At 45.5% G+C, this 24,595-nt stretch overlaps 1 protein-coding gene across 4 annotated transcripts in view; it reads right to left on the bottom strand.

Annotated features, from left to right (window-relative positions):
- Positions 1-24,595, bottom strand: part of LOC100868499 (kin of IRRE-like protein 2) — a 165,814-nt gene that overhangs the window by 40,287 nt on the left and 100,932 nt on the right. For all 4 annotated transcript variants that reach the window (XM_086905051.1, XM_086905048.1, XM_086905050.1 and 1 more), the window contains exon 3: positions 9,139-9,353. In XM_086905051.1, the coding sequence (XP_086761177.1) occupies positions 9,139-9,353 (215 nt within the window). The remainder of the gene's footprint in view (positions 1-9,138; positions 9,354-24,595) is intronic.

The raw sequence follows: 24,595 nt of genomic DNA, 5'->3' as shown, positions 1-24,595 counted from the left end.
GGGGAGGAGGATCTCGATCTCGAGAGAGGGTAAGTCGTCAATTAAAACGTTTTCTTCTTTTTCATTATTCATCGGCGGTCACGGCGGGCACGGTTTTTACGATTTATGGAATACACTTCCGCATAATAATTATAGCGCCATTGGTCGCTGCTGCTCGATCGAACGATTCTTTATTTGCATTTTTATTGTTCCACGGGCCTGTACCTGTGTCGGGGGGGGGGGGGGGGGGAAATCGAGCGACCAACGGAATAACAAATGCGCCGTTAAAATAAACGGTTTAATAAATACCTCGCTGCTGCCTGCGAAATATTTCTCTACATTTTCGTAACCCTCCTCTCCTTCCCCTCTTATTCGTTCTATCGTTCTAGATTTTTACGTAGCGAGAAGAGGAAAGAAGAAGGAAGAAGGAAATTCGTTATCGAGAATATCTCGTCTCCTCGATTTCCACATCCACAACGATTACTCCGTGCACAGAGACGCGCGTGCAGCGCGGCCATCGTTCTTGCAAAATACGACGACTTTTACTATACACTCTGAGACACTCTTGCCGTCTCCTCTTCCTTTCTCCCCTTCCGGCGAATCTTATGGATTATCCTCTCGCGCGACCATCTCCAAAGGAACACACCGATCGAGAAAGCGAGAGGAGAGAAATTCTGTCCGGATAAAAATTTCCCTTCGATTACGGCACGAGTTGCACCCAGCCACGCGTTGCGGCGACGTGTTTCGAGATTATCGTTCGTAGTAAGTCGATTGCAAGCATTTTTCTCGATTAACGATCCCGAAATTGTTTCCCTTCCCGATTGACGTTGAAATTTCCCGTGAAAAATTTGCCGAGAGAGAGGGAGGGGCAGGAATCCAGTATTTCCGTCAGGAATTTTGTCAGATTTTCCACGGATTTTTAATCAAACGGTTATATCGGGAAATTAACCTCGAACGAGGTCGATTGCTCGGACTCTCCTTCTGTTCTCATCGCACGGTTAGTCGAGCGGTTCCTCTTATCTCGAGAGAGCACGTTTACGCGCGTTGTCGTCGTCTCGTTCGATTAAAATGGATTTCGATAAAAATGTCAAATTTTATTTTCAAATTCGTCGAAGGCGGAGTTCGTCCTCGTGTCGGGAGAGAGCCTCGAGGCTCGAGATCCTCCCCCCTCCCCCCCGTTAACAGCTCGAGAAGCCGGAATCTCGAGAGCGAGAATCCACGAAAATTCGAATCTCTCGAAAGAGAGAGAGAGAGTTCTTCTATCGACATGGCCGATAAAAATAACGAGGAGGATTGTATCGAGGGGGGGAAAGAGTAACGTCTCTGTCGTTCCGTTTCCAATCTGTTTTGTCCGCCCGACGTTCGATCGTTAATCAAACGGTCCTCCTTTATTGGCTCGCTCCCCTAAAGAAAAGAGGAAAAGAAAGAAAGGAAGGGAGATAAAAGTTTGAACGAGGATCCGCCGTTTCGAGTATAAAGAGCACGGAATATTTCGAGGATAGAGGCCCGTTTCCCAATTAATTTGCATCTCCTCTCCACCTTTCTTCAACGACCGCGTATCGCGAAAGTTAAATTCAGCGTCGAGTACACGAGTTTCCACTATCCGTTCGTGAATTCGAACGGATCGCGAGCCTCGTTTTAAAATATTCGACCGCGAATTCGAAATTCGTGCGCGAAACCATTATTTCTCCCCCGTTATTTCTAGAAAGCGAGGTTGTTCGATAATTGAGTCGACGAAACTGGTTAAAATGTTACCACGGGAGAAAGAAATAAAGGAAGAAGACTTTACTATGTTTCGTTGGAAAGATCGAATTGGAAAAAGACCGTTATGGATTAATATTGTTGCAATCAAAAACAAAACACGATTTACTTAGGCAAAAAGGTTCTTCGTATCGAGCGACTTTCGTTTGAAAGTCTCATTTTCGAGATGTCTCGAGGGACAAACAATCTCAAATATTTACCGAAAATAATTATGGAAAACATTCGTCTGGGCATACACGATCGCTTTCTGAAAGCGAGCGAGACTGGCAGTAAACCGATGGCAGCAGCAAAAGAAGAAGAAGAAGGAAAAAAGAAAAGAAAGGAAGGAAGGAAGGAAGGAAGGAAGGCTACCTGGAGCCGTTCCCTACTCTCTCTTTCTCATCTTCTCCGGTGTTCCGGACGATTTGAATAAGCTTCGTAAGCCCGAAGCTTGGCCGAGTTGAAAAGCCGCGCGGTGTTTGCCGAATGCCACTTCGTATGCCGGCAACGCAGACCCAACAGCGACGTTTTTTTAAGCGCGTGAGCATTTTCCATACGTGCCACGCGTCGCGAAAGATCGAAAGGGAGCCCTCCCTTTTCCGACGAAACACCGCCCTGTTCTCGAATGAAACAACACGAGCGTGTTATTTCCTTCCTAAGATATTTTCGATCTCCTATTTTCATTCTTTTCGATCTCTCGGTCTCGAAAGCCCCTTTCCATTCGACTCGACGAAATTCGGGCGAGGTAGGTAAGAAAAAAAAAAAAAAAACAGACGAAATACAAGTCATTTGCTTTACTGGAAACAATAATTCTTTAATAAAAGTTACAGCGTCTTCCAAAAGCGTGTGTGTACCAAAGATTTGTTAATTACGGGGATCAACATCTGATAGTCGCTCGTGATGTTTTTATCTACGATTTTATTATTGAACTGTTGCTACTGTTCTGGATTTATCGTTCACCAACTGCAACCAACGAGTTTACGTTTGTTGCGTGGCCGAAATCTTGGTCGGGCATCAAAAAAAAAAAAGGGTTATAATTATAATCGCGACAAGGAAAATTTCTTTCCGTTTCTCGACGATCGCGTCCCTTTCATCTCCTCCTTAGCTTGGTCTTTCCTTCCGCTCGATTTCTCCGTCCCCCTCCCCCATTTTTCTTTTTCTTTCCTCGACCCACTTCTCCGACGATGACTACTGTTCCATTACGCGTCGTGCTACGTCAAAAAAGGTGCTTGTTAAATTTTTACGGCCACCGAGCTTTCCTGAGGATATCTCCCCCCCCCCTAATATCGCCGACGATATCCTTTCAGCATTGTCCAGGGGACACGGGGGGTTAATTCGTTCACGAACGGGTAATAATTTATCTTCTCGACTCGATTTTCCACGATTCGATCGATCGATTAAACGAACGTTCACGATTTCGCGGGTGTTGGAAAAATGGGGAAAGTTGAGTTGTTCCGTGTTTCGATGCAAGACGGGGAGGGCGGGGTAAGACGCGGTTCAACGAACAAAAGGCTTTCCTCGTTCGACAGGGTATAAAAGGGAGGATGGCTCCTCGCCATGACTCGCTATATTGCCTTTCATCTTGGCTTACGACGTCTTTCTGGATACGGTTCTCGGAGGCTTGTCTTCGGAACAACGTTGATTAGCCGGAATTCCGTGAAGGAGGGAAACGAGAGACGGGAGATGCTAGCCGCGCGCATTCGATATATTCGTTTCGACCGCGTCACCGGCCGATAACTCAAACCGGCGGACGTTTTAATTATAGAGAGGTCGGATATTGCAAAAATCCCCCTTCTTCCAGACCAACGAAACGGGGGGGGGGATCCTCTCCCTTTCCCTCCGCGTTTTTCATCAGGGCGGAGATTGAATTATGATCGCCGCGGTATCGTTGCCGCCGATTAATCTTCGATTATCGTCCGTGGCTCGTTAAGGCCAAAGTCGGCCGACCCCAAAGAATCCTATAAAATATTATCGCCCCCTTCTTCTTCTCCTTGGATGGAAAAGAAGCCAAGGCGCAAAATAATTAATGTCGAACGAATTTTCTAAATATTCGATCCGAGGAGGTAATTTTTAATCGATTAGTCGAAAGAAAAGTCGGTGGATTCCTCTTGTTATTTTTATTCGTTTCCCCTCCCTCCTCCAACGTTTCACCTCCCCTCTCCTGGGGGGGGAGGAGGAGGAGGAGGACATCGGGGGAAAAAACAACAAGGAGGAATTTTTTCGCTGACCGAGGAGGTTACCGGATAGGAAGAAGATTTTTCAATTTCGGGAAAGAAATTCCCTTCTCTCTCTCTCTCTCTCTCTCTCCCTCCCTCCCTCCCTTCCTCGGGTTATATATTTCTCGCGGGTGACGCGACAGACAGATTCGGATAAATGCAAAGGGAAGCAAGGGTCGGTAGAAGAATAATGCGGGCGTTTCCAAAAGTTGTGGCTCCTCCTTTTCCGGCCAAATGGATTTTCGCGAGTTTTCCACGTTACATATATATATATATATGTATGTATGTGTACGTAGGTGGGTTGGTATGGCGGAATATAAAAAGTGGCCGCGATTCGTATAAAGTGATTTTAAGTGAGAGGCAGCCGTTTCCTAACCCGATTCGGAAAAGTTCGCTTGAGATATGGCCGCAAATATTAAAATCTGGTGGCCGGTCGTCACGGCTTTATACACGCCTCCTGGAATATCAACCCCCTTCCAAGGGGATCTCTCTATCCCCCTTGATTCTTCCATCTCTCTCTCTTTCTCTCGTCGATTTTATATTCTTTCCATGGAATGAAAGATCGGCCGATTTTTCGTACTTGTTTCCTCGAATCTTCTTAATTAAACATACGAGTGAAATATTTGCGGGGCGGTAAAAAGTTGGGAATCGTCGAATCGTATAAAGTCGAAAGCACAACTTTCCCACGTACAAGCTGCGAATCTCGTTAACGGAACAAGTTCGTAAACGTGTCTCGACCTTGGAAACTTGATCGTTAAACGAGATGCAACTTGGGAATAATCGATTTCCAAACCGCGATAATAATCGATCCTATCGAAACGAAGAAAAGGAATAGAGAGAGAGTTTGGACGGATATATATTCGGGGTGGAAAATTTGGTGTACTTATCGAGTTATGTACTCGCTTCACGTTCGTCGGATGTATCGAGCCAATTTAGGCGTGTGCACCCGGATCGGGCCGGGCTCGAAACGAGGGCAGAACGGGGCGGTGCACGGAAGAGGACGATTTCTACGTCAATATTTGCGAAACATTACGCCACGACGACGCAGCGCATACACGTCGACTCGCTTACCTTCCCTCCAAACACCTTTTCTCCCCCGAATCGCCTCGATCGAGACGGATTCTTCGCGATCGGGTTTTAACGAAGAAATCGATTTCGACGATTAACGGCGCCCATTAATCTTCGGCACGTTCGATTCCCCGCTAATTACATTCGTATTCGAGAGGGTCAAACAGGTGGCCGATACCGGACGGCAGTTTTTGGCTACCCGCAACCGACTTTCTCCGTAAAATGATCCTTCTTCCAATTCCGTTCTTGCTTGGAAGAATAGACGAATGGGGCGTTTCGATTCGAAATTGTTTGTTTTCGCGGTGATTATTTCATTGTTTTGAAGAAATGCGGGAAAATCGTATTCAACAAGCTCGAAACAAGGATCGGAGTCGAAGGTTTATTATATTCGTTCGGTTGGCGGCATCCCCGGTGGGGAAAGTTTTGGAGGAGTACTACTTGGAATAATTCGCGTAGTTAGCGGGCAGCAGTTTATCACACTCGGTGGGTGACACAACACTCGCTCGTTCCAACGCCCTGTTAGCCCGCAACTACTCTGTCGTCGCCGCGCGCATAGTTCGAGATCGCGCGAAGGTAAGCGTCGTGCCGCATTCCTGGCAAAACTACTTGGACGAGATATCCTCCTCCTCCTCCTCCTCCTCCCTCTCGTTTAACCGATATCGCGACGCGCTTTGTCGCCGACCAACTTGCATTTGAAAGTCGTCCCCGCAATTGGAAGAAACGGGAGAATCTCAAGATTCGTTTCCACTCGTTGTTCGTATAATTGCATTCCGCATCCCTTTCTCCTTTCCTAACTTGAAACTTGAATTTCACACACGGGTATAAAAGGATTTTATATTATCCTTGTACCAATTTGTCTCTATTTTTATCGCTACCTTCCTTCTCTCAATTTCTTAACGAATAGAAATTATTATTATTATTATTTAATAACGAAAAATCTTTCCTTCTCTCAATCGTCAATTTCTTCTCCCGATATATAGTAGTTCGATCTTGTTTCAGACGAAAAGTATCATTCGACAATACAATTATTCTACACTTTATAAGACTATATTCGAAGAGCACAATTACCCTTGCTGCATCGATCCAAGCGAGAGTTAAATTTAAAATCCTGTGATGCGTGTTTGAATTTTTTGCCGCGCAGAGATAATTCATAAAAGCGGATAAAAATCATAAAACGATTTTTATTCCTCCCCCTTCCTTTTCCTCCGTCGCAGGTTTTAATCTGCTCGGCCGAGATAGCGGAGTACATTCGCCACGATTTAAGACGTCTCTCCCTTTATTGCGTTCCAGCTGCGCTCGTTCCTATGGCTATGGGGCCCATCCTCCTCCCTTATTCGGGAAAAATCTAAAAATTCTCCACCTGCGTTACGTACGCAACTTCCCTCGGCGAGGAATCCTCTCGAATCCTTGCCGCAGATTGTTGCTCGGATTCTTGCCGATAATCTCCAGCCGCCACTTAAACCCGTACGTGGGAATAAATTTGCGGAAGGGAGCATCTTTCCAATTTCCAGCGGTGAAAGATGCGGGGTGGAAGAATCGGTGGATTTATGCTCGGCCGTAAATTCGTACGACTTCGGGCGGACCCACCGATATTCGCACCCTTTTTGCCTCTCCTTCCTTTTCGGAACGAAAATTTCCAGCGATAGATGTGTGCCCCTCCTTTTTTTGCTCTCTCTCTCTCTCTCCCTCCTTTTCTTTTGCTCGAAGGAAGCTGTACACGCAAACGCGCGTGTAATCGCCGGTGGATTAATTCGATTTGCCTGGTTAACCGGCTAGCTTATCGAGGGAAGCGGTGCTCGCGATTCAATTTATACGGTTCGTATGAGGGGGTTAATTATCCTCGCCACAGAGGGGCTCGATTACCGCCGATCGATGCCATCCCCCCAACTTTTTTCCCCATTACTATTTTTCCCCATTAGTCGGCGCGTTTCCCCTCCCCAGGAAAAGGGTTGCCGACCTCGGGAACAAACCTACGTGCGAGGCCGGAAAAAATTGCCGAGCAAAGGACAGTTATTTAACACAGGATGCAAATCGAACCTCTCCTCTCCTCTTTTTCGTGCATCTTTCTCGCGTCTTCTGAGTTTTTCATCGGAGAAGAAGGTTAACGCAAATTACGGGGGAAGAGAGGGAGGTTAATCAAGGGAAAACTTAACGAGTCGGTGGATTTTTGAAATCCCTGCTTCGATTTCAACTCCTCCTCTTCCAAGAATTTCTTTTCGAAGGGAAGCAACGTTTTCGAAAAGGAAATTCCACGGGATTTCACGCGAGAGACACAGCCGGCATCCATTGCTATGGAAGCAGAACTAATTGCGCTCTGTATTTAATTAAGCCGCGGATTATTTCCTTAACGAGGGCGGATCCTCTATTCTTCCTTCCAACCGCCAGCCTTCGCTCCCATCTTTTACAATTTTCCATCCTACCCTTCGTTCGACGACCTCCTCTCTCTCTCTCTCTCGCCCTTAACTTCCATCCTCGTGGTCGGGCAAAAACTGGTCGTTTCACCAGACTTTCTCCACATACGCGACGTTCCTCGACGTTTTTTTCTCGAAAAAATTACCCGCGTTCGTTTGTTTTTCCCAGGAGAATCATCCATTTGTAACACGTAGCCGGGGAAAAAGAGCTTATTTTTTTCCCTTCAACGATCGACCCGAGAAAGGATAAATCGGGCTTAAACGCGTCTCCTAATGCGGCCTCGTTTCGTTTTAATTCGACGAAGCCAGGCTCTCTCTTTGTAAAAAAAAGATCGGCTTCTCGCCGATCGGCTTCTCACAACGAAAACAGAGGTTCTCGTGTCTCGTCGGAAACGCAACGGTTTAATGGAAAATTGCGCGTTAAGTACATTCTTCCCCTTCTTTAAAGCAGCGGCTTACAACCGGCGCGATGCAATTTGCAGACCGAGTTGCGCCTCGAGTGGCTTTTGTCGCCGCCGTTGGAAACGTCGCGAGCGAATAATCGTGCTTCTCCTCCTCGTTACACGCGCCCCCTTATTAAATTCCCTCTTTTCTCCCAGAATTCTCCCAGAAATCGAACGAGAAAACGGATGTAGATTCTTCTACCCAGAACGAGGCAAACGAGGACGGAGAAAGAAAACGATACCACACACTCGAGAGAGAGAGAGAGAGGAAACTGGATCGAAAGCTCGAAACGCAAAGTTTCGCAGGGATACTCGCATCGAATATCATCGACGATCAAGGCGAGGATACGAAAGAAAGGGAAATGACCGGTTACGAGGGAAAATCCAGCGGACGGACGCAATCTAGCAAACTCTTGGGAGTTCAATCTCCTCTCTGAGATGAAAATACCTCGCTCGAACCCGATTTTTCCGCCACTCTTCGAAACGGACAAACATCTCCTCTCCTCTCTCGTTGTCCTCTGACGAATTAGAAGAACGAAGGAAGGGGATTTTCCAGATTGTATTCGAAGGAGGGATTCGAAGCGCCCATGAAAGTTCACACCTTCGTACCTCGTCGACTTTACGATCGCCTGATTCATGTACGGAATTTATTTCGAGGTTTATCATCCTCCTCCTCGACGATCCAATCGAAATCGAAGAGAGAGAGGGAGAGGCTCGATATATAGTTTTTAACTCGCGGTCACGTTTCTGGGATTAATGGGAAAAGCGTAAACAGGGAGAGAGAGAGAGAGAGTAAACGGCGAGCAACGTTGCACGACGATAAAATCTAAGGAGAGGAGGGTGGGGGAGGTTGCGCGGCGTCTTCGATTGGCTCATGAATTTTTCAACGGCCGCCATTTGTTTGAGCAGACTTAGAGCCAGCTGAGAACTGCACTTTTCACTCGACGTCGAGAGTGTAAAGGGAGGAGGAGGGGGAGGGGGAGGACGACGACTCTCGCGTCTCTGCTAAGTGGAGCATGTGTTTGTCCGCGTTTGGAAATGTTGGAAAGAAGAAGAAGAAGAAGAAGAAGAAGAACAACGTTAACGCGTTAGTTGCGAGATCGCATAAATAATCCAGCTCTCTCTCTCTCTCTCTCTCCCCCGATCTTCACGATCGATTCACCCTCGTCCCCCGAGCTAAATTTGTTCGACGACAGAAATTACGACACGCCGCTTTCGTCTTGATTGAAAACTCGCTGCTGAGAGAGAGAGAGAGAGAAAAATAAACAAATAAAATCTTACCGATCACGATGAGGCTGTAGCGAAAGCTGCGCGTCTGCCCTTTGCGGAAGTCGACTCTGCACCTGTAGGTGGCCGCGTCGTGCCTCTTGATGTCCTTGATCACGAGGATGGCTGGGCTCTGCTGTAACTCGGTGTGGAAATACGCTCGCCGCCCGAACACGGTCGAGTCCGACGAGTGTTGAGCCTTGGTCACCGGTTTCTCGCGGGCGTCCATCCTGCAAAACGAGGAGAAGAGGAGAGAGATCTTCAGAGATCGATATAATTCTTTTCTGTTTCATCTCTTCGGAGGGGTCGGATTTTCGGTCGGAATCGTCGTTTTCCAGGGAAATGAAAATTTATCGGGGGATGGGTTAACGTGATTATAAACGTGATTCGCGCGTGACAATGGCGCGTGGTGGGAATGATCGATAATTTGGAGTAAGTAGTTCGTTCCGAAATATAATAATCGTTATTGCGTTACGTGGCTCGATCGAGGCGAGGCAACGCGATTCCCCGAACGTAATTTCTTTCGAATAGAGGAGGAGGAGGAGAGGAAAGGGAAATAGTTTTCAACGTTTAAAACTCGCTCCCCTTTTTTCCCCCTTTTCGAATGTATCGAAGATGGACAACAAAATTCCTGTTCCAATTTATAAAAAATAACATGTAAAACTCTTAAATTTTCAATCTCCTCTTTTTTCAAACGTATATTTGTATATTTAAATATCTACTTCGATTTAATGATCGTTGTAAATTATCGATAAGTTAAATCGGTTCATGTTAGAGAATCGTTCGATATTTGTATTCATTCTATATATATATATGTACTCTTTACACGTTACACCTTTAAAAAAAAATATCGTTTGCTGAAAATGTAAATCTCGACGGGAGAGAAAAATAATAATTTTGTCCAATCGTTCGCGTACAACTGTTCGCGACGCGCCGAAAAGCACGAACGAAAAGAGATACTCGATATAGCATTGCTCGCATTCCCGGGGACTTTGGAGTGGAACCGTGCCGGCGGAAACTACTTCTTGTCCGCCCTTTGTCTTCGTCCTTTCCCCTCCCCTATACTCGGCTCGTTTTTTCTTGGCCGGGACGGAATCCCAAGAATTCGCGGAACGGCCCGCGGTATTCGATACGTATGTAGGAAACGATCGCAATTCCCAGCCCAATGAAATTCGAATCTGAGCGCGCAGAGAGTTTCGTCGTTCTAAGAGGTTGGATAGAAACGGACGGGTCCGAAAAACTCTCCTCGATTACGATTCGTAACGATAGGTGGCGGGTCGGTCGGCGACCACCGACCCGCCATCTACTTCGCTCTGTTCCGGCTGTTATTGCTCGCCTATTAGAGAATATAATTATTTCGAATCGATGAAATAATTATCGCGGCGCGGCCGACCAGAGATAACGCAATTAAACGCACCCTCCCCCTCCTTCTATTGTCGGCCGGATACGAGCAATTTTCCATTGCCGTCGAAATACACGTGCGCGTTTCTTTCTTTCTTTCTTTCTTTTTTGGTCTCGTTCAGGGGGGATATTTATTCGTCGGGAGCAAGGGGATAACTTTCAACGATCGACCGGTTATTGTCGAGAAAGAGAGAGCGTGTAATTATTATTTTATTCCCCGGGTATTGTGTGCGCACAATGCGTGACAGCAACACAATCGTCGAAACCTGGTTAATGTTGACTTTTTCTCCCTCCACGATCAATCGATATCCTCGTCGAAATATCTCTCTCTCTCTCTCTCTCTCGTGTCTTTTCGATTCTTCTTCTCTTCGAAATTCAACGAACGAGCCCTCGTTTACGATCGCTTATTCATTTTTCATTTCGGCTGGATCGTTACGGCAGGCCACGTCATTTTTAAACGGTAAAATTTTCCCGGTGGAGTTGCGAAGGGAATCGCGGAATGAACGATCGAACACGAAAGACGACGACGACGACGGCGGCGGCTAAAAGGGCGGAGATTGATGAACCTGGGGATGGGTCGTGTATCGAACGAATGGATTAAAGTAAGGGCGAAAATTTCCTTTTTCTCGATCATCCTTTTTAATCCCTTTCTTTCTCTCGAACGATGATCGATGTCGCCAAGTCGTGTATCAACTCGAGAGAAGATATTATCGCCCAGTATCGAATCTCTCTCGTGAATCCTATCTTAATTCGCACGCGATATTTAACGGAGAATCCTCTTTAATTTATATTGTTCGTCGAGCGTTTTTCCTTTTAAAACAAATAATATAAATTATTAATCGTTTCTCGCTGCAAATTTAATAAAAGGATAAAATAATACCGATTAAAATCGGGCGAATGAAACTCGTTTCTGTCTCCTTCCTACTTTTCTTTCTTTTCACGCGTAAACTTGACGGATTCGGTCTCGGTTGCTCGACTCTCGCCAATCTCGTTATATCGTCTTGAAAATTTTTTAAAACAGTTACGGTACACCGAGCGATACACGTTTCGCTCTGTGATATTCATTAACGAATATTGCCGTTAAAAACATCCGCGCGCCTGCGTTATTTTAACGGACGATAAAAGGGAAAATGGAAATGAAAAAAAAAAAAAAAGAAAGAAAGAAGGAAATACCGTTATGAAACGGTTTAACGAGCCATAATTATGTGGCATTAGCCAAGGTTTTCCATACACCGTAATTAGGGGGGTTTTCGCGATTCTTCGCGTTTACGAGCCGCTACTGCCATCTCGATCCCGTAAAATTACGAAAAAAATCCCACCCGGTTTCCTCCTCTCGCGAGAAAAACTTTGCAACGGTTGATGATGAAAAGTAGAGGCGAGAGAGAATCGATTCGCGCATATTTTTTAAAGATTTTCAAACTCTTCCGGAAACAATTTTTCCTCGAAGCAACGCCAAGAATCGCAAGCTTCTTCTTCTTCTTCTTCTTCTTCTATCTCCGTGAAGATAAAGTTTCGCCGGTGAGAAACTGTTCTTTTTCCTTTTTTTTAGCGTCCACTTTCCAAAAAAGGAAAGAAGATTCGTTCGAATCGATCGAGTTTCCCTCGAACGATGATCAACGCACGATGAGGAGGAGAAAAAGAGGAAAAAAGAGTCGAATGTCGGCCAAGGGAAGACGGTTGGTTAGATGGAACACGGCGGCGTACTTTTCAGCCGATTCCACGGCCTGCTCGATTCGATTCGAGTAACACGGATTCGATGCCTGTTTTATGAAACAGGTTTTATCTCGCCGCCCCGTTTTCCAATATTTCTCTTCCTTCCCTCGTCTCGTAAAAATGGGGCCTTTTTCTTTGTTTAATTAAGTTTCTCGACCTTCCACCGTTCAGGTGCCAACCCTGTCGATCGATCGATCATCGACCGGTAATTAACGCGTGCAAGGAAAATTTTCCTCGATGATTCAAGACGTTCTTTTCGTATGGGTCTACAATATTCCGCGTAATTATAGGGGGGTAGGAAGGAGTGGTAGCTACTTTTCCATTTCCTCCTTTTTTATCAACGTTTTGCCCCATTCGCGTCGCCTCTCCACCGCAAGCTTTCCTTCCTCCCTTTTCCCTCTCTGGTCTCGCGTTCTCCTCGTAAAAATGATGCACGTCCTCCGGGCAAAGGATAAATAGCGGCGAAATAAATGGAGACCATTTACTCGCGTCTCCATCTTCGAGAGTATCGTATCCCCCTCCTCCTTTATTTATCGCCTACCTAATTTCGCGACGTTCTCTCGTACTTGTTTCACTCCTCGCCACAACTTTGTTATTCCTCCTTTCCTTTACAAATTTTTATACATACATATGTATACATATCTCATCTCTCTTCTCCTCCTGTTTTTACGACCGCCGGATATCTACGTTGTCACGGCAGACGGAGCGTTTTTTTCAAGAGACGGGAGGAGGAAGGTGTGTGTGTGTGTGTGTATATATATATAAATAAACGGTGAATTACGCGTGCACGGTTCGTTGGAAAAAAAAGAGAGAGAGAGAAATTCCAAAGTGATTAGAGACGGGCGATTAAAAGCAACCGTGGGTGCGATTTCCAGTCCGTTGGCCGTGCTGGCAGTACGTTTGGCATCCCAGCTCGTTCTCGTTTCCTTTTTTCCTCTTTTTTTTTTCCCTCTCCCCCTCCTATTCCCCGTCCCGTGAAAATGATAAACGCGAGCGAAGCGCAGTAAACAAGAACGGAAGTAGGTGGTGCGCGCGCGCGCGCGCACTCGTCACAGTGGCCATGTGTCGCGGTTGCTACGCGGTTCCTCCGTTACGCGACCGTGAAATTTCACGGTTGATTTTAAATTGATTTTCGAGGTTAACATGGTATCTTACTTAGAAAATTAGTTAAAAAAATTACCTTCCAACAAGAAGATGGAAGAAATATTTTCGAAACTGTCTTCTTTCCTTCCTTCGTACGATGCACCATGTTGTTGTTGTAACAACTTATTCTCTCGCAAGCGATGCAGAATTGATGGTTTCATACGAAATCCAAGTCTCTTCTCGAGAGCCTTTAAGTTTGAACTTGGCGTCGATCACGCGTGTACTCGAATCTCGTTCTCGCTATTTTTAAAGGAACGGTGTATCCGTTCAAACGAAACAATTTTTATTCTACGCGTCGAGATAGGGAAAGACGCGTTTGGAAAACGCGAGAGAGGAAAGAAGGGACAAATTCGAGGGAACACGATAACTCGCGATTGCTATTTGTTTTCACGTCCGCGCTGTCGGCGACAATGAGGCCTGGTCGAGAATGGGAAGTTGGTGAATATTTCCGCGTGGCGGGTTTCAGCAGAACGCTACTGCAACTCTTCATCCTTTTTTTTCATTCCTCGTCGATCGAGATTGCGAGATTATTTATATTGTTGCACGGATATTAGCCGAGCAGCTAGTTTTCGAAACCGAGGAGTTTTCCCTTTCCTTTTAATTAACTCGCAACGTTGGCGAGGATTTACGTTCGATTCGCGAAGGAAAAATGGCGCGTGTCGTAGGAAGAGGGGGCGGAGCAGGCTTGTGTAATTTTCTCTCGTCAACCTTTTCTCTTTTCTATTTCCGTTTCCGTGCGATACGCCTGTTTCCATTAAATAAAAACCCTCCCAAGCTTGCGAGAAGGAGAGCTCATAAATTGAATTTCCCCGGGAACTGTTCTCTCTAGGCGCGGTACGCGAAATTCTCGAATGGGATGAGCGGACGAGGACGAAAAGTACCGACAATAAAGGTAGCTCGGGCAAATATGAAACCATCCTTTGACGAACGAGTCGATAAGAACTGCGAGCGCGACGAAATTTCATCGCAGACAATCGCCCGTTTTCCGTTTATTACGATATTTCTATATCGCGTCTCTTCCTTTCCTCGATCGAATCTTCCTTCCTCCAACCGTGGTAAAAATTTCGAACGAAAGAAGCGTAAAAGATCCTTTCGCAGCCTTGGCCTGGGTCAGGGAGCGGGTCGAATAACCGAGAAATTCAATATTTCCACGCTAATGACCGGTCATGGGTGGTGGTAATGGCGGGCAATTCGCGTTAATATTTGGGGTTAGTGGTCGCGAGAGCACGCCATTCCCCCTCCTCGAAAAAAACGATCTTATCGGCGACGTTGAGGGGTGGAACAATTATTATTTCGGTTTTAAATTGGGGCCGCGGGTTAATATATCACTTTTTCCGTTGTTTTTCTCCTTTTTTTTTTTTTTCACCGACCCCCCACGTCACGGAGCTTTGTTTTCACGGCTAAACATTGTTATGCAGATGGGAGCAGACGGCATTGTTGTTCGGGTAGAGCGCGCGACCGTGAAGCTATTCTCATGATAATTTTCCACGATTATTTTTCGTAATTTCTCATAGAATACGTTCCCCCCCTTTTCGAGGAAGTTTCTTACATCTCCATCCATCGTTTAGAATTTTTTTAAACAAATCCTCCCTTGATCTATCGAACTATCCTTCTTTCCCTCTCTTTCCCTCTCTTTCGAACCCTTTCGAAATTATTCGTACAACCACAATCGCGAGTATTTATCCCTTCTCTATCCCCCTCGAACGAAAACAGCCCCCGGTGTTGCGTTTAAATTCACATCTTCTCCAAGCTAGAGAGAGACGATTCTTACCGAAAAAACGAGGAGACAGAGAGAGAGAGAGAGACGAAGAGGGTTATCATTATCAGGGAGGAACGATTAACGAGAGTGGAGAGGAGTTGCTCGATTCCTATCTGGGAACAAACCCCTTTGAAAACGGGGACAGCAGGGGCGAAGAAGACGTCGGTCCCGATTAAAGGGTGGGCGGCGTAATTCGGGAGGAGGTGGCCGATAACAGAGGGCCGGTAAATTCGGGAGGATGCGCCTTCTCCTCGACGCGTGCCATCCACCGTTTACCGCGTCCGGCCTTGTTCCATTCCTCGAGGAGGATGCTGAAATTCGAGATTCCATATTCGAGGGAGAGCTCGAAGAAAGGTGGATGGCGAGGAAAGTTTGGCCCCCCGATTAAAGGGGGCAGACACGCTCGAGATCTGCTGTCGCGATATCGGATCGATCAAGATAAATTGGGCGAGAGAGAGAAGCGTTGCCTCTACTTAGTTGCGCGGTTGGATGGGAACGAAACAGGGAAGCGAACACGAGAACGCGGTAATGAGAATCGATAATGGATGGAAGCTTTCGGCCGACAGAAATCAAGCCCGAGATCGATCGTTTTCGCGAGATCCTTTTGCGAAAAAAAAGAGAAAAAAAGAAAAAAAAAAGAAAGAAACGAGCAGCTGCTGTACAAAGCGACGGTTAGTTGGCTCTCAGAGTAGAGACTATCCCTCCCGCCTCCTGCTCAATTTTCGTTTCGTTTAACGCTCGTTAGTCGCAAACTGTGCGCGCCAGTCTACGTGTATATATAAGTATATATATATATATATTTATATATGTAAACCTAGAAATGTAATTTTCGGAAGAAAACGTTCCGCTCTTTTGCCCTCGTCCACCGACTCGTCTGCATAATTCTCCTTCCTTTTTTCCCCTTCTTTCCCGGGGAAAAAATTTCTATAAATTTCCGCCTTCCGTTCGCTAAATTCGAAGGAGGATGGAAGATGTTCGCCCCGATATCGTCGACTATCTAAAAGCGAGCGTGGTCAAAGCGTGGTGAAACGAATTTATTTATAAACGGATCGATTGGATTTCCGAGCATGGAATTGATCGAGGATGCGGGACGAGAGGACGTTTTACGGAAACGCGTGAAAGTCGATGAAAATCGATCGAACCAAGTAGGGGACGGGCAGGAGAGAGGGGGCAGGAGATGGATAGATGGCGAGACAGAGAGGGAGAAGGGGGTCAGAATCCAGGATTAAAGAGAGCTTTTAAAAGCTCGAAGCCGGGGCGCTCGTCTCGTCTCGTCAAAACCTTTTTACACTTTTACTGTTTTTACGCCGAATAATTTGCCCTTAACGCAGTTTCAGTTCGGGCGCGTAACACACGACGTAAGTGGGCGCGACGGAAATCGAATAACGAATCGGACATCGTTTAAATTTATAATATATATACGACGAGTCGGGATTGAAGAAGAGAGATTTTCGAGGGATTTTTCAACGGCTCGATACGGTTAATCGAGCCCGGTTATTTTTCCAGAGAAGAGACGAGGGAAAATAATAGGACGGGTAACGCGGAGAGAAAACTTTTGGCGGAGGAAAAAAAAAAAAGAAAAGGGAAGACGGACTTTGTCAAATACACCATTTTTCCAACGGATAATTCCGTAAATCTCCAACGATCTTTCATCTTCTTCTCTCTCTCTCTCTCTCTCTGGGAGAGAAACTCGACCGATAATTACAATAGCATTGTGCGAGAGGAGGAATCGAAAGGCCTGGCCGTCAAGTCCCGCCCCGGCCTCGACAACTTTCTCGATTGTTGCACGTACGCGAATTGAATAGGGGGGGAAGGGGGGGAAGGCAACGATAACGCGATAACTCGTCGAGAGAGAGAGAGTGGTGGTTAGACGGAGCTAATCGATTAGCCGGCTTCGAATTAACCGGTCCACCTTCCATTGTCGGATTTTCAATGCGCGAAATTTATCATATCCGGCAATTTCCACAACCTCCTCTCCTTCTTTCCCTCTTCTCGAGAATCGTCCATTCCTCCTTTGTCGTCCACCCTTTCGATCGACCGACACTCTCCGACCGATATCAACCGGCTCCGTTTATCTCGATCCCTATTCTCCTCGCCCGCCCCCCTCCCTCTGATTTAGGCCAGAGCCCTGCTCCGCTAACTGATCGAGGGTGATTGACGCTCTGGCTGAATACCGGACAAGCCCAAAACCCATTATTTACTGCTCGGCCCTCGTACAACGTTATAATTGCCGGCCGGCTATTCTGCCCCACCTCTCGATTCGACGGACGAGTCGGCGGCTTATCGTCCACCGACCAAACCTCTGCTCCAATTTCTTGTTGTACTACCATCGGCCGCCCTGATTAAACGCCCTGTTTCGAATCCGTGTATTCTTACATATACTCGTTATACATTTCGAGGCGCGTTTTTAAGGAAGGAAGGAAGAGGGGGGGGGTCGATCTGGAGGAAGGAGTTAAGCGAGATCGAAGGGTCACGTTCCTACAAATCCTTTTTTACACGGCTTTCTCGTTCGCGTACCTCCTCCGCGTGGACTTTGCCGCCACCCTTCCCTCTTATCCGCCTGAATTACGGCGAGGCACGTCCGCCCCTCGAGCGGGTGTCGAGGCTGGACGTCGTCCACCAGCTTTCACGTGGAAATGGCCGAACCGTATTAAAACGAATCCGACCTGGGGCAGGTCTACGTGACTATACCATACCCTCACTCCCCTCCAAATCATGATCATCCGCGATAGCTTTCGCGACTTTTCATCCAATTTTACCGCGATCGGATATATATATATATATAAAGTTCGAATTGGATAGAATTGGAGAACCAGCCTTCTCTCACACGGATCGAAAGCTGTAATCGCGGAGGCGTCACGCGTCGCAATCAGGCGAGAATCGATCGGATAGAAGGAAGGAGGGTGTCGAGGACAAGTGAACGAGCTTTAGACACGTTCCCGTGAACACGAACTATGGGCCCTTCCGATTGTGTTTTCTCTTCGAGAGGACAAAGGTTCCGCGTGGTTTCTTAAAAAAAAAATAATAATAAATTCGTTCTTTTCGACAAAGTTGTTATACACGATACGCGAGTTTCTCGACTGTTTCGAGTCGTGACACGCGGTCGGATAGGTTCGGTATTCTTCTCACGATTTTCTTCCCGGCCGATGCATCTTATCTTTCGCCAGGCCCGAAACTCGGCTTCAAACTCGAGGAGATAGCGGCGAATTGTTTGGTCCCCGGAGTGAGCTAGGATGTGTATAACTAGGTGGTTAGAAGTTGAAGCGGGGGAAGCGAGCGATTCGATGTACCAGGGCGAACTCGAATTGTAAGTCGAAGCCGAGATGCTCTCCCCGTACTTTGAAACTTGGTACTGCTCGCCCACCCGCGACTACACCCCGTTCAACTATTCAAATTTCCCCAAACAACAAAGAAATAATCAACGATTATTAGGCAGGAACACGTACGGCCTCTCCCAAATTTGACTCGTTGCCAAACTGTCGCGATCTTTCCCAATATTTATTTCAGCCCTATTCGAATTAATCGAATGTCTTCTCACGCCGGTTTTTACTTCCCTCTTAATTCGAATGATCGGTTCGATTCGTTCCCAGAATATTTGTCTTATTCGATTTATTTTCAAGAAAGTCTCAAGTAATCCTCCCTTAATTCGAAGCCCGTTTTCAAATTCGCTTCTATTATTATTTTTCCACGGAATATTTGTCGTTCGACTTATTCGAATATTATTTCTTGGAACGTTTTCTTAGGGCGGTTTACAAGCTTTTGGTTCCCTCTTAATTCGAGTGGTTTGATTCGTTCCCAAATTCGGTTCTACTGTTATTTGTCCAGAGAATATTTGTCATTCGACTTATTTTCAAGAAAGTCTCAAGTAATCCTTCCTTAATTCGAAGCCGATCTTCAAATTCGCTTCTATTATTATTTTTCCACGAGAATATTTGTCATTCGACTTATTCGAATATTATTTCTTGGAATGTCTTTTTAGGGCGGTTTACAAATCTCAATATTTCGTAAAATTCTTGTCACAGAGGTTTACAAATCTTAATTCGACTAGTTTCCAATTTTTATTCGTTTTCAAATTCGCTTCTACTATTATTTTTCCAGGGAATATTTATCATTCGACTTATTCGAATATTTCTTGGAATGCATTCTTAGGGCGGTTTACAAGTTTTTAGTTTCCCCTTAATTCGAGTGGTTTGATTCGTTCCCAAATTCGCCTCTACTATTATTTTTCCAGGGAATATTTGTCATTCGACTTATTCGAGTATTATTTCTTGGAATGTCTTCTTAGGGCGGTTTACAAATCTCAATATTTCGTAAAATTCTTGTCACAGAGGTTTACAAATCTTAATTCGACTAGTTTCCAATTTTCATTCGTTTTCAAATTCGCTTCTACTATTATTTTTCCAGGGAATATTTGTCATTCGACTTATTCGAATATTATTTCTTAGAATGCATTCTTAGGGCGGTTTACAAGTTTTTAGTTTCCCCTTAATTCGAGTGGTTTGATTCGTTCCCAAATTCGCTTCTACTATTATTTTTCCAGGAAATATTTGTCATTCGACTTATTCGAATATTATTTCTTAGAATGCGTTCCCAAATTCGGTTCTATTATTATTTTTCCAGGGAATATTTGTCATTCGACTTATTCTCGCCAAAGTCTTGTTACAAAAGTTTACAAGTGTTTCCTTAATTCGAGCCGGTTTTCAAATTCGCTTCTATGAACACCTCTCTTTGCTCTCTCCCAATATTTATTTCGTCTTATTCGAATCGATCGTCGAATGTCTTGTTGAGGCGGTTTACAAGTTTTTAGTTTCTCCGTTAACTCGAATGATCGGTTTGATTCGCTTCCAAATTCGCTTCTATTAGTTTTTTTTTCCACAGGATATTTATTTCATACAACTTATTTTACGAGTTTTTAGTCCCCCTTTAATTCTCAACTTTGATTCGTGATTTCCAAATTCGCTCCCGAATTATCATTTTCCCGGAGAGAATATTTATCGTTTTAGCCGAATTAATGGACGAGAGGGTATTTCGCGAAAATTCTCGTCGCGGCGGTTTACAAGTTTTTAGTCCCCCTTAATTCGGCCGGAACGTCGACGCGGAAAACTCTGGAAACGGGAGTTTCTGATTACGAGGGTCCAAGTTGTTTCCTCACCTTTCGCGGGCCAAAAGATATCGAACAATGAAGCAGAGTTTCGCATTAAGGAAATAGGGGGAGGGGGACGGAAATTTTCCAACTCTCCCGAATTCCTTGCATATCCTCCTCGCCCTTTTCGCCGCCTTTCGCCAACTTAAAAATCGACCACGCGAGAGGGAATGCGACAATACGCGTCCCTCCTTCGTCTCCATAAATAATCCTATGACAGATCGCATATTTTCATTTTCACGGAGGATCAGAGTTGCTACGATTATCGAATAAACCGAATATGTATATATATATATATATACAAACGAGTGGTCGTGGAAACGAGGTTGCGAACAAGGATACGAGGTGTGGTGGAGCGAAGGGAGACCTTATTATGCGTTCCTCCGGAACTCTCTCTCTCTCTCTCTCTGTCTCGCTTCGCAGGGATCCCGTGCAAAGTGGCGAGGGTCGCGTCAACCGAATAACCAGACCATAAACCACGAGGGGCCAAGGCGGGAGCGGCTGGTAGAACCCGTTCACGTCACCCGTAAACCGTCGTCATATGGATTTCGACGAGCAAATACACTCGTGGCTCGTAAACTCGGTCGAAACGTGAGCTGACGCCACCGTTTTCTCCCCTCCCCGCGACAATGACCGGTCTTTTTCCATCATCTCTCCCCTTTAATCTCGTCGATCGGTTTCGAACGCACGATGTAACATTTCGATCGGGAGGAAGCTATTTCGAATGATAAAACAAGGGGGTGACGGACAGTTATTGGCCGTACGACAATGATACAGTATTTGCGCCGTGATTGACGACCATCAAAATCTATTTACTGTAATGCATTTCATATTTCATCCATTGTTGCCGCGGTGCGTGATCCCCGATCAAATTTTCATTTTCCGAAAGCAATTCAACCGCCCCGTTCCATATATATATATATGTACGCACTGCGTGGAACTCAGCAAACAGTCGAGTCGATCCCTTTTTTAAAACTATCTCTCTAAAATTGCGACTCGTTCTTAACGCGATTTAATAAAACACGTCACACTGTCTCGACTCGCCCCGAATATCCGTTGGCGCTGCTACGGTTAAAATTCACGCTCGATTATTGATCTTTCGTCCCGTCCAATATTATATCCCTATATGATATAACTCGAGGGAAAGTGAAAAGTGTGCATCACCGCGAATTTCCACCATCCCAGTCGTTCCATCCCTTATCTCTCTCTCTCTCTCCCCCTCTCCTAATCCCCCCTTTTAATCGCTGTAACTTAATAAGCCGGAGGTTAGTTAGTTAGTTAGTTCGAGCAACGAATATTATGCTTTCCTTTTTTTTTCTTTCTTTTTTTCTTCCAAACTTAAAAAAACTTTGGATCAAAAAAAAAAATTAAAATTCCACCACTTTGTGTAAATTCTTTGAACGCTCTTCTTCTTCTTCGAAATCTACTTCGAAACCGGCTTTGATTCGTAATTTGGTCGCAGTTTTCGCGTAAAGTTCCGCCGGAAACGCAACACTCGGTTTATATTTACAGTAATAGGCGGCGCGGCACGATGCGACCCCTTCTCTCTCTCTCTCTCTCGTATATTTCGAGTTAAGGGCGAATTCGACCAAGCGACTCTGCGCGCAACCACGAGAGAGGGAGAGGGAAGCAGGAGGTCGATTCGGAGCAACACACGAGTCGCGTGCGGATATCTGATCGTCGCTCGAATCAGTAATTCTCTTGGTGGGTGGGTGTCGCGTCATTTATAAATCGTGCCGCGACCGGTTATTATCACCGGCGGTTACAATTTTTCATCAAAAAAATTTCTCCCTAGGCTCGCTCGGCTGCGGAGCCAAGTGTTTTTAGCATGCTAAACCATTTTTTTCTTATGGTTGGCAACATAAGGAGGAAAAATAAATATTACGATGAGAATTTAGAGGCGAGTGAGTGATACCATTTCGAAGAGTTCGAATAAAAGAGATTATTATATCGGGAGGACAATGTTGGTTATGGTTCAACCAAGTAATGGCGAAATTATGCTAACCCAACGAGACGAGGAATTGTTGAAGGCGAAGATTCGTTACAAGGGTCGGATGAATGGCGTCACGGAAGAATTACAATATTCCGACAAATATTGAACAGCCGATACGAACTGGCAAATGAAATTATAGAAAGAACAAAGACTTGCTTTGTCTCAGACGCTTCGAAAACGAGTGTGACGATTGCCTCGATCTCGATCTTTTTCGAAAGGAAGGAAGAGGGGGAAACGAGTCTTTCGACCGCTGCCGCTTCGTTCTGTCGACATTATTGCCCGCCACTCTTCTGCTTCTTTCCTTCCCCACCGAAAAAAGGATGGATCTGGATCGAATTAACACGCAGCCCCGTTTCGAGTTATTTATCGAGAGATATCGTGATCGTGATTAAAATTTGCGGAGAGAGAAAAGATAATCGTAAAGATAATTGAAAGGCGAGATTAAAACGGCGTATACCTGGTAATCCGGGCGCGTAAAATCTGCTCGTGACGTAAGCGGATTAAGGTATTAAGAGGTTAAAGTTGAGAAGCTAGCGACTGATACCGACTCGTTCCTCGCCTTGTCGAATACGCCGCTTATACCTCGATCGCTAATTGCTGTGGTGTCCAAGGAGTTCGATAGGAACCGATACGATCGAATACGAGAGTTTAGCAGCAGATAGCAGCACCACCTTTCATCGTTTCCAGTCGAGTTCTCTCGAGAAGAAAAAGTCGATCTCAAGTGGTTTGGTCTGGAAATTCGCAACGAATTTAAAATCGTATAAAGATGCAGAATGGGCCGCCAATGGATCATACAGTACAGATCATACAGTATTTGGTACATTATATATATATCCAATTTCTTTTAAAATTTCGTTTTAACCCTGCTTGCATATTCGTACGTCGCCATCTTACGTTTACTGATAAATCTATCCGATCGATAACCTTTTTAAAGGATAAATACAAGTGTCAAACGCGTTAAAATCTGTTCCTTTCCGTTTCTTAACTCTTCTTTAATCTTAAATTCTGCGATTCCAAAGTATATTTTTGCATCTATACTCCGCTGCTTGTCACGTATAATAACGTTATTTCCAGAGGGGCTCTTCCTACTCGATTGATCGAACCCATATCCATCCATCCACATACGACGAACAAGCGTCGAAGGAGAAAGACCGGCGTCTTTAATTCCTTTTCTCGGGGAGGTTCCTCGTGACAACTCCTCTTGCAATTCTTTTTTCAATTTCTCTCGCGAGTTCAAGCGCAACACGTACCCGACCCATCCCTTTCCCTCGCCGTTCTCCGCAGCCACTTGCGAATCGAACACTCGATGTTATAAAAATTCACCGATAAATTTTATCTATGATTTTAACCAAAAAATATATCCATTCAGCTAAATCAGTATATTTCTTACTTATCGTTCCATCATTTGCATAACCAACCAACAAATGTACACACGCACATTATATATATATATATATACTTACGTGGTGTTCAAAGATCGGAGTTAACAGAGAGAGAGAGAGAGTGGAATATGCGCTAATTCAAACGTTGAATCACGATTCGATGTTTTATCCGCTGTATATTTCCTCTCGAACTGGGACGACAAAGAGAGAGAAAGAGAGAGGGAGGGAGAGGCTAGCAGCGGCAGACAGATTTATCAGCCGCCCGGCAAAAGTATTTGCATACATTTCGAGTAATTACTACGGCCGCGTTTCAAAAAATTACGCCGGTCCGCTGATGGATAGAGCCGTTGTCCTCCCGCGTTGTTTCGAAAAGTTTTTTTCGGCCGACAACTTCTCTCCCATGGGAGAGAATTCTCTCCCCGTTCCTGCTGGACGAGAAACAGAGGGAGACGAGAGTTTTTTCCCCCCACCCCCGTGAAATCATTATCGGTCGTTACCATTAATAATCTCTCGCGTAACAACAACGTCCCGCCCGGGGATTCACCCCTCCCCCGCGGTGAGTTTCGTTTCCCCTACCCTAGCTAGTCGATCGAGTCCTCCTCCCTGCTCGTCGTCGCGAACCACGTTTAATCGTCGAAACATTTCCGCCGGCCAATACGAGGAGGCGGTGTTTCTCTATTCAATTTTACGAAATATCCGCCTCGTAACCCCTCTCGATATCGAAGAAAAGGGAAGAGGAGGGGGTAGAAAGAGTAGCGTTTCGCGTGAACCGGCCGATTAGTGCAAGAGTTCGTAGCTTTGTTCGATAACGAACAAGTCAGCCATTTCGCGGGCTCGTTCCAACACCTCGTACTCGCCTCTCCAACCGAGCGAAAAAAAGGGAGAGGATATCCGTCAACTTTCGATCGCCCCCCCCCGTGAAACTGTTTCCTCCCTTC

Source organism: Apis florea, unplaced genomic scaffold (assembly GCF_048593485.1).
Source record: "Apis florea isolate Af1SG1 unplaced genomic scaffold, ASM4859348v1 contig_2350_pilon, whole genome shotgun sequence".
NCBI lineage: Eukaryota > Metazoa > Arthropoda > Insecta > Hymenoptera > Apidae > Apis > Apis florea.
Note: the sequence above shows the minus strand (reverse complement) of the source record. Positions and strands in the feature narration are given on the sequence as shown.